Source organism: Lepidochelys kempii, chromosome 9, assembly GCF_965140285.1.
Source record: "Lepidochelys kempii isolate rLepKem1 chromosome 9, rLepKem1.hap1, whole genome shotgun sequence".
NCBI lineage: Eukaryota > Metazoa > Chordata > Testudines > Cheloniidae > Lepidochelys > Lepidochelys kempii.
In genome coordinates, this window is record NC_136388.1 from 79,096,933 (window position 1) to 79,116,150 (window position 19,218).

Consider the following 19,218-nt stretch of genomic DNA (forward strand, 5'->3'; position numbering starts at 1 on the left):
TATAGGGGATGAAAACTCATTCACAACTGTTGAAAAGGTATTTAAAAAAAATGCAACCCCTACAGTATGACTGAGAAGTATCAGCGAAACAGTGTGGTCACTTTCTGTGCCGACAAGCACTCTGCACAGAACCCCAGGTGCAGCACCACGAAGCTCGACAAGCTACTGTTTCACTCTAAAGCTGATGGCGGCCCCCAACCCAGGAAAGACCCCAATAGAAGCAGAATTGCCACAATTCTTTTGCATGAGGGAGGAAGGATTGGGGTGGGGGGTGTTAGGCTTCAAAAGGCTCACATACTTGAGGAGAGTAAAACTGGTGGGGATCCACAGGCTTAAACCTTTAACTCTCCTAGTGTATAAAGGAGACTTATGGCAAATGTAATCTGCTGTTACCACACAGGCATAGTGGGATGCCATATTACATGACATGTACTCAGATCCACCTCTTCAAAAATCTGGTTCACAAGCCAGTCCTGCCAACAGGGCTCTTGTTGCTGTGTTGGGCTCACGAGATGAGGGCAAGGGCTCAGGAGGGAACTCAGAGCCACCAGGGGACTAAGGGTCAGATCCTGCATGTGCAGTACAACATCAGAAAAAAACAAACAAATCTGAATAAAATTCCTAGGTGGTCCAATGTGTCCTTAGGAATGCCAGGGAGATGATTCAAGCCAACGTTAATCTGCCTTGAAGAAACATGAGAGCATTCCTCTCTGAAATACTCCTGACTCTGAAAGTTGCCAGTAAACAAAGATGACGAACCTTTGATTGTTCGCATTTTGAATGACAGCGTGTGTGTTAGGCAGAGTTCTCCAGCTGGCATCTCACTGAGTGTGCTGCAGTCTGATGACACACTGTCATCTCCATGGGGTTTGGCTCTGGGCTTTGTTTGGGTTCTAATTTTACAATGTAGGAATTTTAGGGACATTGAGAGGGCTTGTGTTCTTTCCTTGGTGGAGATCAACTACTAACTTTAATGGGAGCTATGGGAACCCCTAAGAAAGAGAACAGGCCTCTTAAATGCTTTCTTTACCATTCCCTGAAATACCTGGGAATTTCAGGCAGAGACGACCCGCGCCTACCGATAGTGGGGGGCAGAGTGAGGGCAGCTGGCTTCAGCAGTGTTACTGAGCATGCTCAGTCCATGTGAGCTTGCTCAGTATAAGTCAAGCAGCAAATCTGGGGGGCAGGGAACGTGACCTTGCATGCTCCCCCACGTACGTCGCCTCTGATCTCAGGCCACATACAACTGTTTCCAAAAGAGTGGGATAATCCCAAAATCATTGGGCCTCATAGAGCCCAATGAGTCAAAGGTCTCACTGCTTTGCTTCTGGGATTCTTTTCTGTGTTGGCTTCTGAAAGAATCTGCAAAACGGTCGGGTAAAGGGCAAATGAGAAGCACCACTGGAAAATCTAGACCTTCAGACACCCATGGTGACGGGCAGAGACAAGTGGAAACCTCAGACATCCAAGGGGAGCAGGCTAGAGGCAGAGGTGAGAGGAGACTTCAGGCACTCGTGGTGCACAGGTGAGAGATGGATGCCAGTGACTAATTTCTTTGTTTGCTGGTGTGGAGGAAAAAAAATGTTCAAAACTGGAATGTGATCACTAGGTGTCTGGACAGTCTTTGGACAGTCTTAGATCCAGTTTGGCTCACAGTCCACAGGAAAAATGCCCTGGATGGAAGTTAGCCTTCTGCAATCTTCAGGGGTTCCAAAGGTCATAATCCTCACTTGCCCTCTTTACTGACATGACAACACTCCAAATACGCTTGTGAATTGGCCATTTCTTCGGTGAGTAAATACTTAATGCTGCTCTAAGCTGCAGAAAGCACATGGGTGCATGGGTCTGGGCGCATGATCAAAGCAGTCTGCCATATGGGTCAGCATGTATGGCCAGAGTGGCAAGGTATATGGGTCTGGGTGTACGGCTGGAGTGGTGTGGTGTTTGGGTCTGCGTGCATGACAAGAGCAGACGATAAGAAGGATTTTTTTCCACAACCGGATGTCTGATTTTGAAATAGACATTCTAATTTCACCAAGCTCTGGTCTCTTTCCCTGTCCCCTTCCTGGCTCATTACTACTGCATTTTTAATTCTCATGCCTCTTGAAGACATGATGCAAATAAAAAGGAAAATAGCTCAGGTTAGTCAGAAAAATAACCCATCCTCCCAACTTGCATGTTTAACCTACTTCTTGCTTTGTTTTAAAGAGAAAACAAATGGTGGAATTTCTCCCATTCTGAAACTTCCCATGGCACTGCGCCACTAAACGTCACTGTGGGAAGTACGCAAGCACAAGGGTGTAAAGAAGTGCCACAAAGTCACCATGCTACAACATTTAGAGAGATGCAGAGCCATCCAGACATACGCAGAAGCTGTGGTGAGGAGTTCAGTTCAGAAGTACCCCAGAAAAGTTGAAATCAAAGGAATCCCAGCAGGTTGTCGTTTGGCGCTGTACATCCTCACAGCATACAGTATCTTTAGAGGGGACTCCCCAAGGCACTGCAGTACAGTCGTGCAGAGAGAACAGGCAGGAGCTGGCTGAAAGGGAGTGGCAGGGGAAGGAGATTCCCTCCAGGACATCACTGCACGTGGAAGTAAATGGGTTTGACTTTCCCCGACAAGATCTTGGGAACCTGGACGGAGATGATCTCAGCCATCATTTCGGGGTAGTCCACACTGACCATGTGCGATGTAATTAAAAGGTCAAATGTAAATTGATGTAGCTCCCTGGCAATCTAAGAAACAGAGAGAAAGTAGGAAGGTTAAATGAATGATTTAACTTCTCTGACAAGTGGCTCCTGCTAACACTCTGGTGACTACAAAGGAAAGTATTAGCAGGTACTACACTATAGGATAGGCAGCAGTGCAGTGAGACGGGATAGTTTCTGCTGTTTGGCTGCTACAAACTCTTCTGCGGTTGGGGATAGCCACTAGGGGGCCATTATTCATCCCAAGAATGAGCAAGTGAGCAATCCAGGCAGTTTTCAGAGTAGCAGCCATGTTAGTCTGTATCCGCAAAAAGAAAAGGAGGACTTGTGGCACCTTAGAGAGCACTGTGGTGCTCCAGCTCTAAGTTCAGAAGGTACTAACTAGACTGTGGTTCTTCTCAGAAAAGTGACTGTGCAAATGGCACCTTATTCAAACAGAGATCAGCGCCTTGTGCGTGTTCGGAGTCAGGGCTGCTGGCTTTACTAAGTAAAATCTGTTTCTTTTATTGTTTCCGTGCAGAGATTCAGCTGTATGGAAGCAGATGGATTCTGTAGTGCTTTGTGTATCACCAACAGAATTGTTAACTAAGTTCCGACTGCAGAATTTTTGTTATTGCCTTGGATAAGACCCAGCTTGATGTTCAGATCTCAGGAGGAGCCTGCTGAGCTGGCAATTTGGGGGAAAAAAATCTCTAAATGAGCCGGTTTGACCTGGAGTAATTGCCACTTATACAGTCACTTTTCAGAGAGGAACCGCACTTTCGCATGGCAGTTGGCTTTGACTGACTGAGTGCAGCTGATGTGTCTGACTGAGTTCTATGATCTTCAGGTACACTGCAATATCTTTTCCCAAAAGCCCTCCATGCTTATGCAGTGGAGAGTTAAAGAGCAGTTAACAACCCACAGGCTGTTTGAAAAACATCAAAACTACCTTCCACAGTGGCGGTGCTCAAAAATGTGCAAGTTCTACCTAAAATAAATACATACGCTCATTTTAGTTTCTCTGCAGTATTCCCTTGTACTTCCCTATACTTACGGCCAGAAATATCTTCAAGATTGCAGATACTGAGGCTAGCTAACTGCTAATCTGGTTTAGTTATCTTAGGCAATGGACAGGTTTGTGAGTAACAAGTGTTATATAGACCATATTGTTTCCTGAAAGTTTTTCTCCTTTGTTCTTTTTTACCACTGATACTGGCATAGAATCAAGATCTTTCTCAAGAGTTCATCTGCCTCTGAGCTTTCGCCTACAGAAACACCAATAAAAGAGAGAAGTAAATAAAAAAATAATCTCAGGTCAAAATCCTCTTTTCTGACATTACAGCCACCACTTATGAAGCTATCTCCTTATGTGCCTTGTTTGTAACTGCAAGATTCCTGCCTCACCCCTGAAAAATCTCAGAACCCTGAATCTGCTAGACCCCAGCTAAAGTTATTAGTGCTTCCAGGTTTATGCCATTTCATCCCCTCTTACAGGCTGCACGGAGTCCAGGAGCTTGGTGAGCTGGTAGAATCGCCTAGAGCAGGATGTGGGATTCTTTCTCTTGCAAGCGATGATACGATCAAGTTCCTTTATGTAGTTCATTCGAAGTTCATCAAAGAACTTCTGATTCTTCAGGCCATCCACCGGAACTGGCATGGGGACAAGGAGAGGAAACAATGATCATGCGTAGAGAAAAGAAAACAAGAGCAACAGGAAGACTGAAAACCCCCCACATCCCCAGTCATTCCCCTCATCTTCGCTCCCACTGTGGATGATTGAGGCTCACTGTCTAGGGATGGGGGCGGGGGAGGGGGCTGTACCTCCACTAACAAAGCCTTTGTCTGGTGTTGTGATTATCACAAAACAAAGGTAGCACATCAGACCCGTCACAAGCTGAGGTCCGATTTTCCTGCTCAGCCACTCACAGGTCCATTTCTTAAAAGCAAGGGAGTTGGCCAAACCCCCATCATGAGTAGGACTCAAGAGCAGGTTAGATAAGGGCATTACATTGGGAGGACTCCTGCAAAATGCAGAGGGCAGGATGGATGGCTGTAGTGGTCTTTGCTGGCTCCACTATGGCATCTAATTTCTAGTTCTGAAGCCATCTCTCTGCCTCTCGGCACAACAGCTGAGGCAAACATTCACAGCAGGGACATGTGGGGAAACCAACTTCATACAGGTTTCGGAGTAGCAGCCGTGTTAGTCTGTATTTGCAAAAAGAAAAGGAGTACTAGTGGCACCTTAGAGACTAACCAATTTATTTGAGCATAAGCTTTCGTGAGCAAGGAGTACTCGTGGCACCTTAGAGACTAACCAATTTATTTGAGCATGAGCTTTCGTGAGCTACAGCTCACTTCATCCGATGCATCCTTTTCTTTTTGCAACTTCATACAGGGTCCCACAGAGCATATCAACTATTAATCTGCTCAGAGAAGGATGTTGCCACTCACTAATACTGAAGAGGAGTAGTGCCTTCATGCAGAGAAACTCCTGGGGCGTGATTTGAAGCCACCCGAACTCCTGAGAAAGATGTCGCATCCTGAGACACTGGCTGTACATTCTGGATTTGTGCATTCGGTACCTGGCAAGATGCATTGGTGAGAAGGTTAAAGCACTGCTGGTCTGATATGCAGGCTGATCGAGATATTTATTTTAAAAAAAAACAAAGACCCAACAACTTTGCATTTACCCTAGCATGTTCCATCTGAAAAGGAGCTAGTCTTTATCTCTTGTGGGATCTCAACAGCAGCATGGCCTGAATTCAGGAAAAGAAAGTTTTCCAAAATACCACCTAGCATTTGCTTGATGGGGAATGGGATGATCAAGTGGGATTTTAAGGTTCACCTGATCTTCTCACTTGCTGAAAAGTGACAGCACCAATGTACCCTATGTAACAAACCACGGGCATCTATCCTTGTGTGAGTGCTTGGAGGAAGAATCAGGCTTTGTGCTGAGCGCCATGCTCACACTCTGTCTGTGGTCTCAGTGACGACACAAGGGGAACCTCCGGATCACTATTTTTTTTTTTTGCCACAACTTAGCTGAGGGCCAATCAGACAGTAACACTGCAGGAACTCCTGACACTCTGTTGCCACCATTCCAAACTGGTAAATTAATGCTGAAGAACCAGTTCCATTGTGGCTCCTTTGACAGGAAGAAGATTCTCTTGTTAAATCTCTAACCCTCCACCACACACTATTTTGATCATTCTGTGAACTACATGTACCTGTTCTATGGATTTCTTCACTGTATAAGGCACAGCGGTGAATCAGCTGCAAATGTCCCATCACACGGAGAGGCTTAAAACTTCTAGCACTGCAGTTACGCCATGAAAACCAGGGACTCCTGGTGCACATGCCAATGTATGGGCAGCTGGAGAGGTCATTACCAGCTGAAGAAGCAATGCCCCAAGTGAGCAGGTATCCAGAACACCAGCTGAAGTTAGGATTCAGGAGTCAGGTGCTGGAGACAGCACCAGTGCTGGCTGAAGATGCGTATTGTGTGTGTGCGGGGAAAAGGGGGACAGGACACCAGGCATGATGCCTCATCGTGTACCATTCGAGCATGCCTAATGCTTACTGTTATCAGTCAGACGGCCCATGAGAGCAAGGGCTGTTGAAATTAGCTGCACGGGAGAAGTGAGAGACCGGGGGGGGGGGGGATATGAAAGAGGGTGATATGGGGAGGGGAAGCAGTATGGATGGGTGGGAAGGGGGAAAAACAGGGAAGAAAGAGAGAAACCAAGGGGTGGTTCCTGACAGGGAAGGAAGATAAGGAGGAGGAAAAAGAAAGAAAATAATAAAATATCAGAAGGAAGAAGAGGGGGAATTGTCTGGAGATCGATACTGAGACCTGCCTCATTGGGTATCAATACTGAGATATTCCCAGCTTCCTCAGCTTTCACCCTCTGCTGAAGCAAGGGCAATGAGCCAGGCTTTGCCAACCCTCCTCCTTCTGGGGGCCCTGATGAAGAGAGATCAGACACTGGGATTGGTGTCCCTGACACCGCCATGGACAATGAGGCCCAACACTCCAGCCAAGTGAGATTTGGTGTTCAGGGGTTTCCAAACAATGTGAAAGGAAATGGGACAATTCTGTATGGAAAAGGTCACAGATGCCTTATGCTATAAAAATACCTGCAGTTGTCACATTGCACCCCAAGAACATGTCATATACAGATGGTTTATAATCTGACATACTAATCCCTAATATATTACCAGGACAGGTCGTTACTCATCCAGGCCATTTGCCATAATAATTAGGTCGCCGCCAGCTATGCAAAGCTTCCATTTATAAACGTATCTTTCACTTTGTGAGGTGCATTACACAAGTTGCTATTGGCTCGGCAAGGATTATCATGCTGTCAGTAAAGCCGGCTAACAAGTTAATTATGTCTCCATTTACACAACTGTGCTGTGGGGCTAAGAACTCAACAGGCCTGTAGGAGAAATCCACCAAACTGCTGATTTAAAGGAGACCCCTTTTCATTTAAGGCAACTCAGACAAAGGCAGGTGTTTTAACTATGTATTGAATTCGGTGCTTGGATACCCTGGCAATGGGTGTGGTGTAAGAGACCAGGCAGAGAGGAAGACAAAGGAGAGAGCTGGTGGTTTCAGAATGAACTCCATGGTTCAGAGCATTCTGAACCACCCTTTAAAAAGCCTTGTCAGACCAATACAGTCTGGTTGCTGGGCACAACAGAAAGATGTCATAAAAGAGCTGCTATTCTTAGTCCGGTCTATTAATTTCTAGCAGTAGTGAGCGTGTCTGGGAAAGAACAACCAGAGTCTGAACATTCCCAGCAGTTGGAAGCACCCCTTCTCTGTGCACTTTAGGTCATGCTACGTCTGATCATGCCCTGACCCGCCCACCGGTGAAGGGGGAGCTGCACTGGCTCTCTGAAGCACAGCAGGATCTCAGGGATTAGTCTCTTACAGTCAGCACCGTCTTTCTCTGAATGCAGAGTCTATCTGGGCCTGGTGAAGAAGGATAGAAGAGGCTCGGTAGCACCACCTACTGTTCCTGGATCACCTCAAGGAGATTTCGGCAGACTAACTAGCAGAAAATGAGCAACATTCTTGAATTTTGAAATGATGTGAGCAGCTCTTGGTGTGAGGTTTTCTGACCTGTACTCATAGGGAGCCTGTTAGATAGCTGTCCCTCTTTCACTCTCTGTCTGCAGCCTTTCTGACATGAACAATGCAAAATATCAAATTGTTGCTATTTAACACTTACTCATTGAAGACCAAGTCAGGAGCAAAGTAAAGCATCCTGGAGTTAACATTGGTGAAAGATCTCCATCCCATGGCGAAAATCATAAGACCCATCCAGGAATACTGGATTAGTGCCATTTGGTCATCCACGTGCAGGTTACGGAATCCTACAAAGGCCGTAAACAGAGATCACAAGTTCGGTCTGGATTCAAACAATTCACCAGAATTTCTGTTTTTTAATATAGCACTTTAATTCCCAATCTGTGCTCCTGGGGACTTTAGAAAGTTAGGACAAGGTGGCCCACAGCCTAAGCTCCATATGTCCCAGGTTACCGGTGTGTTCAGCTCTGAGCCAGTGCGTATGTGATGTCTGCATACACAAACTAATTCAGTCTCTTCCTTCTACTACATGACAGAATTGCAACCTTGCTGTGTTGCAACCTTGGAGTCATGGCACTGACATGCTGATAGTAAACTGGAAGCCTCCAAGCCAGAAGCTGCAATTGATGGGTTGTGACTCAATGTAGGAGGAAGAGAAAGAACAGGTGAAAACACAAACAGCTTGGGGTGTTAAAATAGGACAGTAAGTTGCACTTATATAGTATCTTTTTCCGAGAGTCTCAAAGAACTTTATAAACAATAAAATAGTGTTCTCAGGATGATTCATAGCCATGCCACAGGCTCATTTGCCATTCACAGAGGGACACACACACAGACTATGCAGTCAATAATTCAAAGCTATTTCTAATTTCTCTGGATATTTACCAGTACATGTAGCCATAGATAACCTGCAATCCTGATCTTAGCTTTCTATACATTTTTACATTTCATTACATTACATTACAATGTTAAAACAATGGTAAAGTCTTAAGCATATAATTATGAGCCATCAATTCAAACTTCTGTCTCTTGTCTGAGAAGCTGTCAATTTCAAGTGAGCACAAACCTTGTGTTACCGCTATGCTGTAATTGCTTTAGGACTGAATGCATTCTTTCCGTTTTTATTTCACTGCACAAAAGCACACGTGTTTAAATAGTGCTATATGGAGCTAGTATAAGGGATTTTCCATTTTCAGGACTTTTAAGTACTGATGGACTCAATATTACTAGTAGGCACCTAGGGTGAAACTTGTTAGCAAATACAAGTAAACATTATACATTAAAATCATTTCCATGCTTTATAAACGCAGGTATGTGTTTTCTGAGAAGTATTTAACTTAGAACCAAGTTCTCTTTTCAGTTAGGTAATACATGTGTATAAAAAACCTTTCCTACTTATCCAATGAATTTGGTGTGTAGATGAATTCTCCAGTCTAGTTTGATGGTTTACAATGGCTGGTCTCTTGAAATAGGAAGAAAGCTCCATTCAGTTCAAGGTGGTTTTAGCTCTATCTACGTGGCCCTTATTACCATAGAGACTCATTCACCTGCACATCTACCAATGTGATATATGCCATCATGTGCCAACAATGCCCCTCTGCCATGTACATTGGCCAAACCGGACAATCTCTACGCAAAAGAATAAATGGACACAAATCAGACATCAAGAATTATAACATTAAAAAACCAGTCGGAGAACACTTCAACTTCTCTGGTCACTCAATTTCAGACCTAGAAGTCGCAATTCTCCAACAAATAAACTTCAAAAACAGACTCCAACGAGAAACTGTAGAACTGGAATTAATTTGCAATCTGGACACCATTAAATTAGGCTTGAATAAAGACTGGGAGTAGATAGGTCATTACACAAAGTAAAAACTATTTCCCCATGCTATTTTTCCCCCTACTGTTACTCACACCTTCTTGTCAACTGTTTGAAATGGGCTATCCTGATTATCACTACAAAAGTTTTTTTTTTCTCCTGCTGATAATAGCCCACCTTAATTGATTGGTCTCATTACAGTTGGTATGGCAACACCCATTTTTTCATGTTCTCTGTGTATATATATCTCCCTACTGTATTTTCCACTGCATGCATCCGATGAAGTGGGTTTTAGCCCACGAAAGCTTATGGTCAAATACATTTGTTAGTCTCTAAGGTGCCACAAGTACTCCTCGTTTTTTTGGTTTTTTTTTTTTGCTGATACAGACTAAAGTGGCTACTACTCTGAAACCTGTCATAGTATCCTTGTGTTTCCTGAGTGAAAAAGAAAAACAACAAATTCTCTTTGCCCTTCTTTGCCAGGAGGGGTAGCCTGAAAGCTAACAGAATATACATACAATTACATGTACTTTGTGTGTGCGTGTTGTGTGTGGGGTTGCATTTAGTTCTGCATGTTGGGAGACCTGTCTGTGGTCATTCTGATCTCTTGTGGGAGTCACTTAAATGGTCTAGACACAGGTCTGGTGAAGGATGACTCCTGCACTCACAAGCCCCAATGCCGGTCGGCAGATTAATGGCTGCAGTGGAAAGTAGCGGTCTTGGCAGGGCATGGTCACGGAGTGAGAGGCAATCTCTCAGGTTTCCCATAGAGGGCTTTGTATATTAAAAAACAGACTTTGAATTTGACTCTGTATTCAATGGGAAAGCAGAGTAGAAAGAAGTGCACAGGTGACCTGTTCATGGCAGCCTGTGCTTAGGTGCAGACAGTTTTTCTGTATAGGATGACCGCCTTTGTTGGATGGAAATAAGGGAAGGGCACATGAAAAATAAGGGACATTGCTTTATTTTAAGGGAAATTTTAGGGAAACACCATTTCCCTTAGCATAGTATTTATTTTTTTCTCATGGGTACATTTCTACTGCCCTCCAGTATACCAAGCAATCATCATAAGCTTCAATTTAATGTTTAAAATGGTACTTATTATCAGTTTTAATACCTTTTAATACATCTTAAAATAAGGGCTGCGTGGTCACCCAAAGGAGCAAATCAGTGAAACAAGGGATGGTCCCTACAAATAAGGGAAGAGTGATCACCCTAGATCTATACCAGATGAAGATTTCATGGGCTACTAGGCTTCATTCCTAGATATGAGTAGCCTGAATTGAACCTGAAGGACATGAATATGTGGATTGCTGTAATCAGATCTTTCTCTAGTAGGATGGGGCACAGTCTCCTGCCGAGTCACAAGTGGAAAAGAGCATTTTTTGCAGCTATTAATGGCCTGGCAGAGGCTGGGATGAAGATTCCCCTCCATATCTCAGGATTAAGGGACAACAGTGAGTGGCATCTCAGGAGAGAGCCAATGGCTGGGACGAGGACTGGACTATCACTGGGCCTGTCATTCCATTTCTTTATTTTCAACTTGTGTCACCATGGAGGGGAGGAACTTTTGGCTTATCCAGAAGGCTCAGTTCCTTATCAGCTAAAAGGAAACAGAGGCCTGGCTGTATCTCCATGAAAGCCACTGCTACATATGGCAATTTGGGCATCCACATGCATTGAGGAGCTCAAAAGGACTCGGAAGCTGTGAAGTGTCTTTACAATAAGTGGGCAGGTAACTTCTGTTGAAGGGGATGTGACAGAGGATGAAACCTTGTTAAAGCACCTTTCTCTTTCTAACTCCTGGGACAGACAGCGGCATGTCTGGATCAAATAATGAACTCCATTTGGTACTGTAACTTCCATTTTGTATTAGGACCTCCATTTTGTATTCTGTGCTGAATACATGTTTAACCTTGCCCAAGGCAAGGTTATTGAATTGCATACCAAATAAGCACCTTCCCCGGGGACTGGGACTAACACCTCATTGAAGGACCACCACTGAGAAGCCATCTCAGTGCAAACTGAAGCCATCAGCTTGGATTGTTTCTCAAATGCTAGCCTGACCCCTCGGAACAATGGATCTTCTAGACGGGGCACCAGCAGTGGCTGATAGATCTGAAGCTTCTGAGCCAGGGCACATGGCAAAATGATAGAGAATATATTTAAAAGGGGGTGCTGCTTTGAGTCTGGAAGGCAGACCATTGACACATGTAAGATGGACAGGCCGGATAGAGAGACATTATAGTTCTTTTATTCATTTTTGATGAGTGGTCCAGTGACTGATTTCCTTTAAAAGCTGATATGGACCAAACAGGATACAATCCTCGCTTTCTATGAAGAACTGAGGTGGTCCATGCAGAACATTAGAGGGGTGTTCATGCATCACCTTCTTACAAACCAGTGAGAAAACAAGTTGTCTTTTGTGGATTTATATTTGTAACTGCATGCTGTTACTTGTGGGTTTTGTTCCCAGAACCAAGGGCCATAAATCTTGGGACATCCTGGTTTAATTTTGGAATTTCAAGAGTTTAAGCAACTGATAGATACCTCCTGGGAACATTCTTTTCTGGCCATGCATATCTCTGCAATCTTTGCAAAGTGTCCACGTGACTCCTGAGTGTGGGGTGGTATAGCTTAGGTCAGCTGTGCACAACTCTGTGTTTCTTTTCAGGTTGACATTTCTCTTCCAGTAACCTTATTTCTTGAAGAGATGTCCACTTTGAAGTTTTCTAGCCTATACCTAAAGCCTCTGCATATTTTGGGGTGATAAATGAATTCAATCAATCCATTCCCAGCAATATACAGATCTAATCCAAAGACCAATGAATTCAATGGAAAGGCTCTGAATTAGGCCCCAAATCACTTCAATCATCGCTTTCCTTCGCTTGGCTCAGGATCAGGAGGAAGAAACAGCGGTCTAAAACTTCATCCTCTACATCAGTACCTGTTTATTCTCCTTAATTCAGTTCTGAGGTTGGAATCACTTGTGTGTGCTTTGGAGCTGTGTTGTTTGTGTGTGAATCAAAGAGTTAATGGACCTATGTAGTTTTCAGTTCTCATCACATACTTTGCTCAGATTTCCCTTCAAGACTTAATATTGGTTTTTCAACATTCTAGTTAAATGTTTCACCCGATCTTTAATATAACATTTTCTCTGCCACCTTTGTTCATTATCTGTTAAGTATGTTCTCTAAAACTATATGGCTTTTGCTTCTGTTACTATTATCTTTATGATTAATACTTAAAGAACATTCTTTAAAATAAATATTTCTCAATGCCTTTTAGCCTAAAAGACAGCTTTACTGTGTTTCAATTAACACAGTGGCTTATATTTTCAAAAGTAACTAATGATTTTGGGTACCCTACTCAAGACACCTTCAAGAGGCCTGATTTTTCTGAAAATCAAGCCCCTTTAAGGTGTCTCAAAATCTAGATGCCCCAAATCTCTAGTCATTTTTGAAAATCTAGGCCAGTACGTATTGCTACATGTTTAAATAATGTTCAACATACTGCCCCTTACTTTTAAAAGCATCAGATTCAGTATTTCCTCTCACATTTTAAAGCATATTTACAAAATATAATCTGAGTGATACTTTGGCAGTTTCTCACTTCAGTTAAGATTAGACTAGATTTCGTTCCCGAATACAAAATGTGAAGGACATATTCAATCTGATTTGGATTTCATTTAAAAAACCCATTCTATTTATTTAAATTCTTGGCTCTTATTCATATGAACGAGAGTTCATTCAGATGTGAACAGAGGTTTTCTCTGTTCATCAGATGATTCATGACCATTAATTTAATAGGTTTCAGAGTAGCAGCCGTGTTAGTCTGTATCCACAAAAAGAAAAGGAGGACTTGTGGCACCTTAGCGACTAACAAATTTATTTGAGCATAAGCTTTTGTGAGTTACAGCTCACTTCATCGGATGCATTCAGTGGAAAATACAGTTGGGAGATTTGTATACACAGAGAACATGAAACAATGGGTGTTACCATACACACTGTAATGAGAGTGATCAGGTAAGGTGAGCTATTACCAGCGGGGGTGAGGGGGGGGGGAACCTTTTCTAGTGATAATCAAGGTGGGCCAATTCCAGCTATCTTCGAGACACCACTGACTTCCTGAGGAAACTACCATCCAACGGTGATCTTCCTGAAAACGCTATCCTAGCCACTATGGATGTAGAAGCCCTCTACACCAACATTCCACAGAAAGATTGACTACAAGCCGTCAGGAACAGTATCCCCGATAATGTCATGGCAAACCTGGTGGCTGAACTTTGTGACGTTGTCCTCACCCATAACTGTATTTGGGGACAATGTATACCTTCAAATCAGCGGCACTGCTATGGGTACCCGCATGGCCCCACAGTATACCAACATTTTTATGGCTGACTTAGAACAACGCTTCCTCAGCTCTCATCCCCTAATGCCCCTACTCTACTTGCGCTACATTGATGACAGCTTCATCAGCTGGACCCATGGAAAAGAAGCCCTTGAGGAATTCCACCATGATTTCAACAATTTCCATCCCACCATCAACCTCAGCCTGGACCAGTCCACACAAGAGATCCACTTGCTGGACACTATAGTGCTAATAAGTGATGGTCACATAAACACCACCCTATACTGGAAACCTATTGACTGCTATGCCTACCTACATGCATCCAGCTTTCATCCAGACCACACCACACGATCCATTGTCTACAGCCAAGCTCTACGATACAACCGCATTTGCGCCAACCCCTCAGACAGAGACAAATACCTACAAGATCTCTATCAAGTGTTCTTATAACTACAATACCCACCTGCTGAAGTGAAGAAACAGATTGACAGAGCCAGAAGAGTACCCAGAAGTTACTTACTACAAGACAGGCCCAACAAAGAAAATAATGGAACGCCACTAGCCATCACCTTCAGCCCCCAACTAAAACCTCTCCAACGCATCATCAAGGATCTACAATCTATCCTGAAGGACGATCCATCACTCTCATAGATCTTGGGAGACAGGCAAGTCTTTGCTTACAGACAGCCCCCCAACCTGAAGCAAATACTCACCAGCAACCACACACCATACAACAGAACCACTAACTCAGGAACCTATTCTTGCAACAAAGCCCGTTGCCAACTGTGTCCACGTATCTATTCAGGGGACACCATCATAGGACCTAATCACATCAGCCACACTATCAGAGGCTCGTTCACCTGCACATCTACCAATGTGATATAAGCCATCATGTGCCAGCAATGCCCCTCTGCCATGTACATTGGCCAAACTGGACAGTCTCTACGTAAAAGAATAAATGGACACAAATCAGATGTCAAGAATTATAACATTCAAAAACCAGTTGGAGAACACTTCAATCTCTTTGGTCATGCGATTACAGACCTAAACATGGCAATTCTTCAACAAAAAAACTTCAAAAACAGACTCCAACAAGAGACTGCTGAATTGGAATTAATTTGCAAACTGGATACAATTAATTTAGGCTTGAATAAAGACTGGGAGTGGATGGGTCATTACACAAAGTAAAACTATTTCCCCATGTTTACCCCCCACCCCGCCCCGCTGTTCCTCAGAGGTTCTTGTCAACTGCTGGAAATGGCCCACCTTGATTACCACTACAAAAGGTTCCCCTCCCACCACTCTCCTGCTGGTAATAGCTCACCTTACCTGATCACTCTTGTTACAGCATGTATGGTAATAACTATTGTTTCACATTCTCTGTGTATATAAATCTCCCCACTGTATTTTCCACTGCATGCATCCAATGAAGTGAGCTGTAGCTCACGAAAGCTTATTAATTTAATAGTGTAGTATGATATATCTTTTAACTGATTGTCTGGTATGATCACACCTACATGATAACAATCGGCTTGAGACACAAAGGAACTTAGTCCTGGTGACAACGAGTCATTCCTAACTTTTAGAAACCTAGAAAATCACTGGGATTCACAAAGCCTGATTTTGGTGTGGAGGCTCCATATATAATGAATGAGGAGAGATGGGTGTCCAAAAATGGGATTCATAAAACACAGCATGTGAAGTGGCTCCTTGCCAATGGGAGGTGCCAACGAAAGGGGTGCATGCAAAGCCCCGCCCCTCTCTTGGAGATAGGCACCTAAATCCAGGTTGCAGGGAAGTGCCTCCTTCTGCTTGGGATTCTTGACTGCAAACCCTCTCTGGTGTTAGCTGTCTATGCCATATTTGCAAGAAGCTGCTGGGGAGAAGGGGGGAATCGGTGCAATTGGATACCCTAACCACTGGGCTAGGAGTTATGAGGGAGCTCCATCTCCCCGCAAGAGCTGTTTTGTGCACGCTCACCTATAGGGGCCAGATCCAGCAGGCAAGGTCTGAGCATGCAGGCAAGTTAAGTGGAGAAATGCCTGTATTCCTTCAGTCATGCATCACTCTGGGGCTTAGGCATACAGATGCCTGGTGTGGGGCAGCAGTGCGTACACTTGGAGGCAGAGACATAGGTGCCTAGGGAACTTTTACTGCAAAAATGTAGGCACAAAATGATTTTAGGTACCTACAAGTTTTGAGGGCAGCTGAGCAGGAGTTTTGTGAATCCCAATGGGGCCTGATTCTGGGATTTAGGGGCCTAAAGTGGTACTTCGATACCTAAGCCCTTTTGTGAATCTAGCCCAACACCTGCAAAGTTAAATCTTAATAAGATTCAACTCATTGTTCATTTTAATTTTAAAGAGTTGAAAGCATAGACAGTTTCTTGCAATTAATGTGAACACAATACAGTTTTATGGAGAGATGCTTTTAGCTTCTCTTAATAAACATTTTTATTTGTCTACTAGACATTTTTATTTTTACAAGGTTGGCAGCTTATGAGTTTCCTTAATAACAAAAATTGGAAATTTTAGTTCCCTTCTCATCAAAATCAGTTATTTTAATTTATTAAATTTTAGTGTTTACATTCCATCACTGATACATTATATTAAACTGAGGTTTCTAATAGAACTGAATACCCACTTTCTGTTCTGGAAGCCGTATTGTCTAGACAGTGGAAAACAATGTCTACTCAGAAAGTGGAAAGCAAAGTTTATCCTAGAGCTCCAGGAAGAAATCACAGCCAGTGTGGAGCAGGCTGTCCAGCACGGTCTATGATTTGGGGGGCGTGTCATAAACATACAGCTAAGGGTAGCATAAAATCCCTCCTTTACCTGTAAAGGGTTAAGAAGCTCAGATAACCTGGTTGGCACCTGACCAAAAGGACCAATAAGGGGAGAAGATACTTTCAAATCTGTGGGGGAAGGTTTTTGTTTTGGGCTGTTGTTGCTCTCTCGGGAGACAAAGAGAGAGACCAAGCAAGTAATCCAGCACCTACTGAATGATACATCTAAAATTACAGAAATAATCTCAGGTTAGGCTAGGCTAACCGCAGGGAGGCTAAGATGATGGAAAGTGATGTCCAAAAGAAACTAGATTTATCTAGACTGGAAGCAAAAGAGAAAGAAAACAAATATAAGAGACGGATGGAATTGAGACAATTAGAAATTAATGCAGAGGAAGCTGCCCACAAGAGAGCTATGGAGGCCCAGAAGCATGCTCAGGAGGAGATGGAAAGAGAGAGGAAGCATGTACTGGCTGTTATGGAGTTGAAAAGACAGAACCCTTCAGCAGCTGACTCCATGTCCCCAAAAATCCACAGATGGGAGTGACTATGTCCACAGTATGATGAATCCAGTGATATCATTGAATATTTCATCACCTTTGAGAGACTGTGCACCCTCCATGCAATTCCTGAAGATCACAAGATGACCACATTGGTAGCAAAATTGACTGGAAGAGTTCTGGACATATTCAACAAGATACCTATTGAGGATGCTTCTGACTATGGTAAATTTAAGGATTTGGTTTTGAAACACTTTCAAATTACACCTGAAACTTACAGAGTTAAATTTAGAGCCCTTAAGAGAGGGGCTGGACTCAGTAATGTGGCTTATGTAAACCAGATGAAGGATCTGTTAGATAAATGGGTCAAAGGAAGGGGTGTAACTAGCTTTGAAGGGATGTGTGATTTGGTTGTACAGAAGCAGTTCCTGACTATGACCAGTGATGATGTAAAACACTGTTTATGGGATAAGAAAATGGACTCAGCAGAAAGTCTTGCTTCTTATGCTGATCAATATGAGCAGTCCCAGACCGTCAGAGTGGTAGAGCAGATCGGAACAAAGCAGGTGGAGGTAGCAGAGAGGAACAAACCCTCGTTGCAGTTTGGGCCGATACCAGAAGGGACACCCCGAGACCATACCATACCACCGGGGGCAGCCCTAGGCCCCAACTACACCCCAAGTTAGTACACTGTTTGATGGTGGCAACCAAGTGGTTCACTCCATGAGCTTCTGTAGTGGGGTGGACACCCGCTTGGGCCCAGAGGGGTTTAAGTTAACCCTGGAAGAGAGCTGGGGCAGGGGAAGAGCTGGGCTGATTGGCAGAGCAGCCTCAGCTGGGGGCCACACCTCAATCAGGGCCCAGCTGGCTCTATAAAGACTGTGAGCCAGAGGCCCAGAGAGACTCTCTCTCTTTAGCTCTGAGAGGGAGGGACCTGGCTGCAGAAACCTGAATAGAGGATCCAATTTGGAGCAGGGCTGGGGAAAGGCCAAGGGAGCTGGGGAGCTCTGGCCTAGGAAAGGCCCAGGCTGCAGGCCTGGGAAGGCCTATTAGGTATGGGGGTTGCAGGGGCAGCCACGGGTAGGCAGAGGCACCAAGTCCAAACCCAACTTTGCCTGTGATGAGTGGCTCATACTGCAGTCTGCCCCAGGATGCAGGGACTAGCTGGTGACTGGCAGGACCCTATGACTGAGGTGAGGTAGGGATGGTGGGTGAGGGGTTTCTCTGGGAGGGGGGAGACCCGGAATTGTGGGGTACTGCCAGGGTACAGCACCCAGTGAAAGGGGCACCGGGGTCCTGGGAGGGACGCGGGAACCAGCAGCAAGGTGAGACACCGGCCTGAAGAGGGCACTTCGGAGGCTGGAACACTAATTTCCTGAGACGACCAGCAGGAGGTACCACCGGTGAGTCTGCGCCTGGTTACAGCTTCCCAAAAGCTTTTCATGATTCCCGCCAGGAAATTAGTTCCTGAATCCGTAAGGATGTGGGAGGGCCAACCTACCCTGGCAAAAATGTCTGTTAATGCCTGGCATGCACTTTTAGCCAAAGTGTTGCTTAGAGCTACTGCTTCCGGCCATTGGGAGGCAAAATCCATGAAAGTCAGTATGTACTGCTTTCCTCTGGGTGTCTTTTTTGGAAAAGGATCCAGAATATCCACAGCTACTCACTGAAAGGGAATCTCAATTATTGGGAGTGGCTGGAGAGGGGCTTTGACCTGGTCTTGAGGTTTCCCACTCTTTGGCACACCTCACAAGACCGGACATAGAAAGAAACATCCTTGCCCATTCCCTCCCAGTGGAATGACCTCCCCAAACGGTCTTTGGTCCTGTTCACCCCAGCATGGCCACTTGGATGATTGTGAGCTAAGCTCAAGAGCTTTTCTCGGTACTTAGTTGGAACTACCAACTGTCTTTGAGGATGCCAGTTCTCCTAGTGCCCACCAGAAAGAGTTTCCTTGTATAGAAGTCCTCTTTCT

The 19,218-nt window shown here is 44.3% G+C and overlaps 1 protein-coding gene across 1 annotated transcript in view; it reads right to left on the reverse strand.

Annotated features, from left to right (window-relative positions):
- Window positions 1-2,235: 2,235 nt before the first annotated feature.
- Window positions 2,236-19,218, reverse strand: part of AR (androgen receptor) — a 108,724-nt gene continuing 91,741 nt past the window's right edge. Inside the window, exons 5-8 of the mRNA XM_073358843.2 lie at window positions 7,929-8,073; window positions 5,143-5,273; window positions 4,184-4,341; window positions 2,236-2,736 (exon numbers count right to left, since the gene is read on the reverse strand). Coding sequence (XP_073214944.1) covers window positions 2,581-2,736; window positions 4,184-4,341; window positions 5,143-5,273; window positions 7,929-8,073 — 590 coding nt within the window. The 3' untranslated portion in view covers window positions 2,236-2,580. The remainder of the gene's footprint in view (window positions 2,737-4,183; window positions 4,342-5,142; window positions 5,274-7,928; window positions 8,074-19,218) is intronic.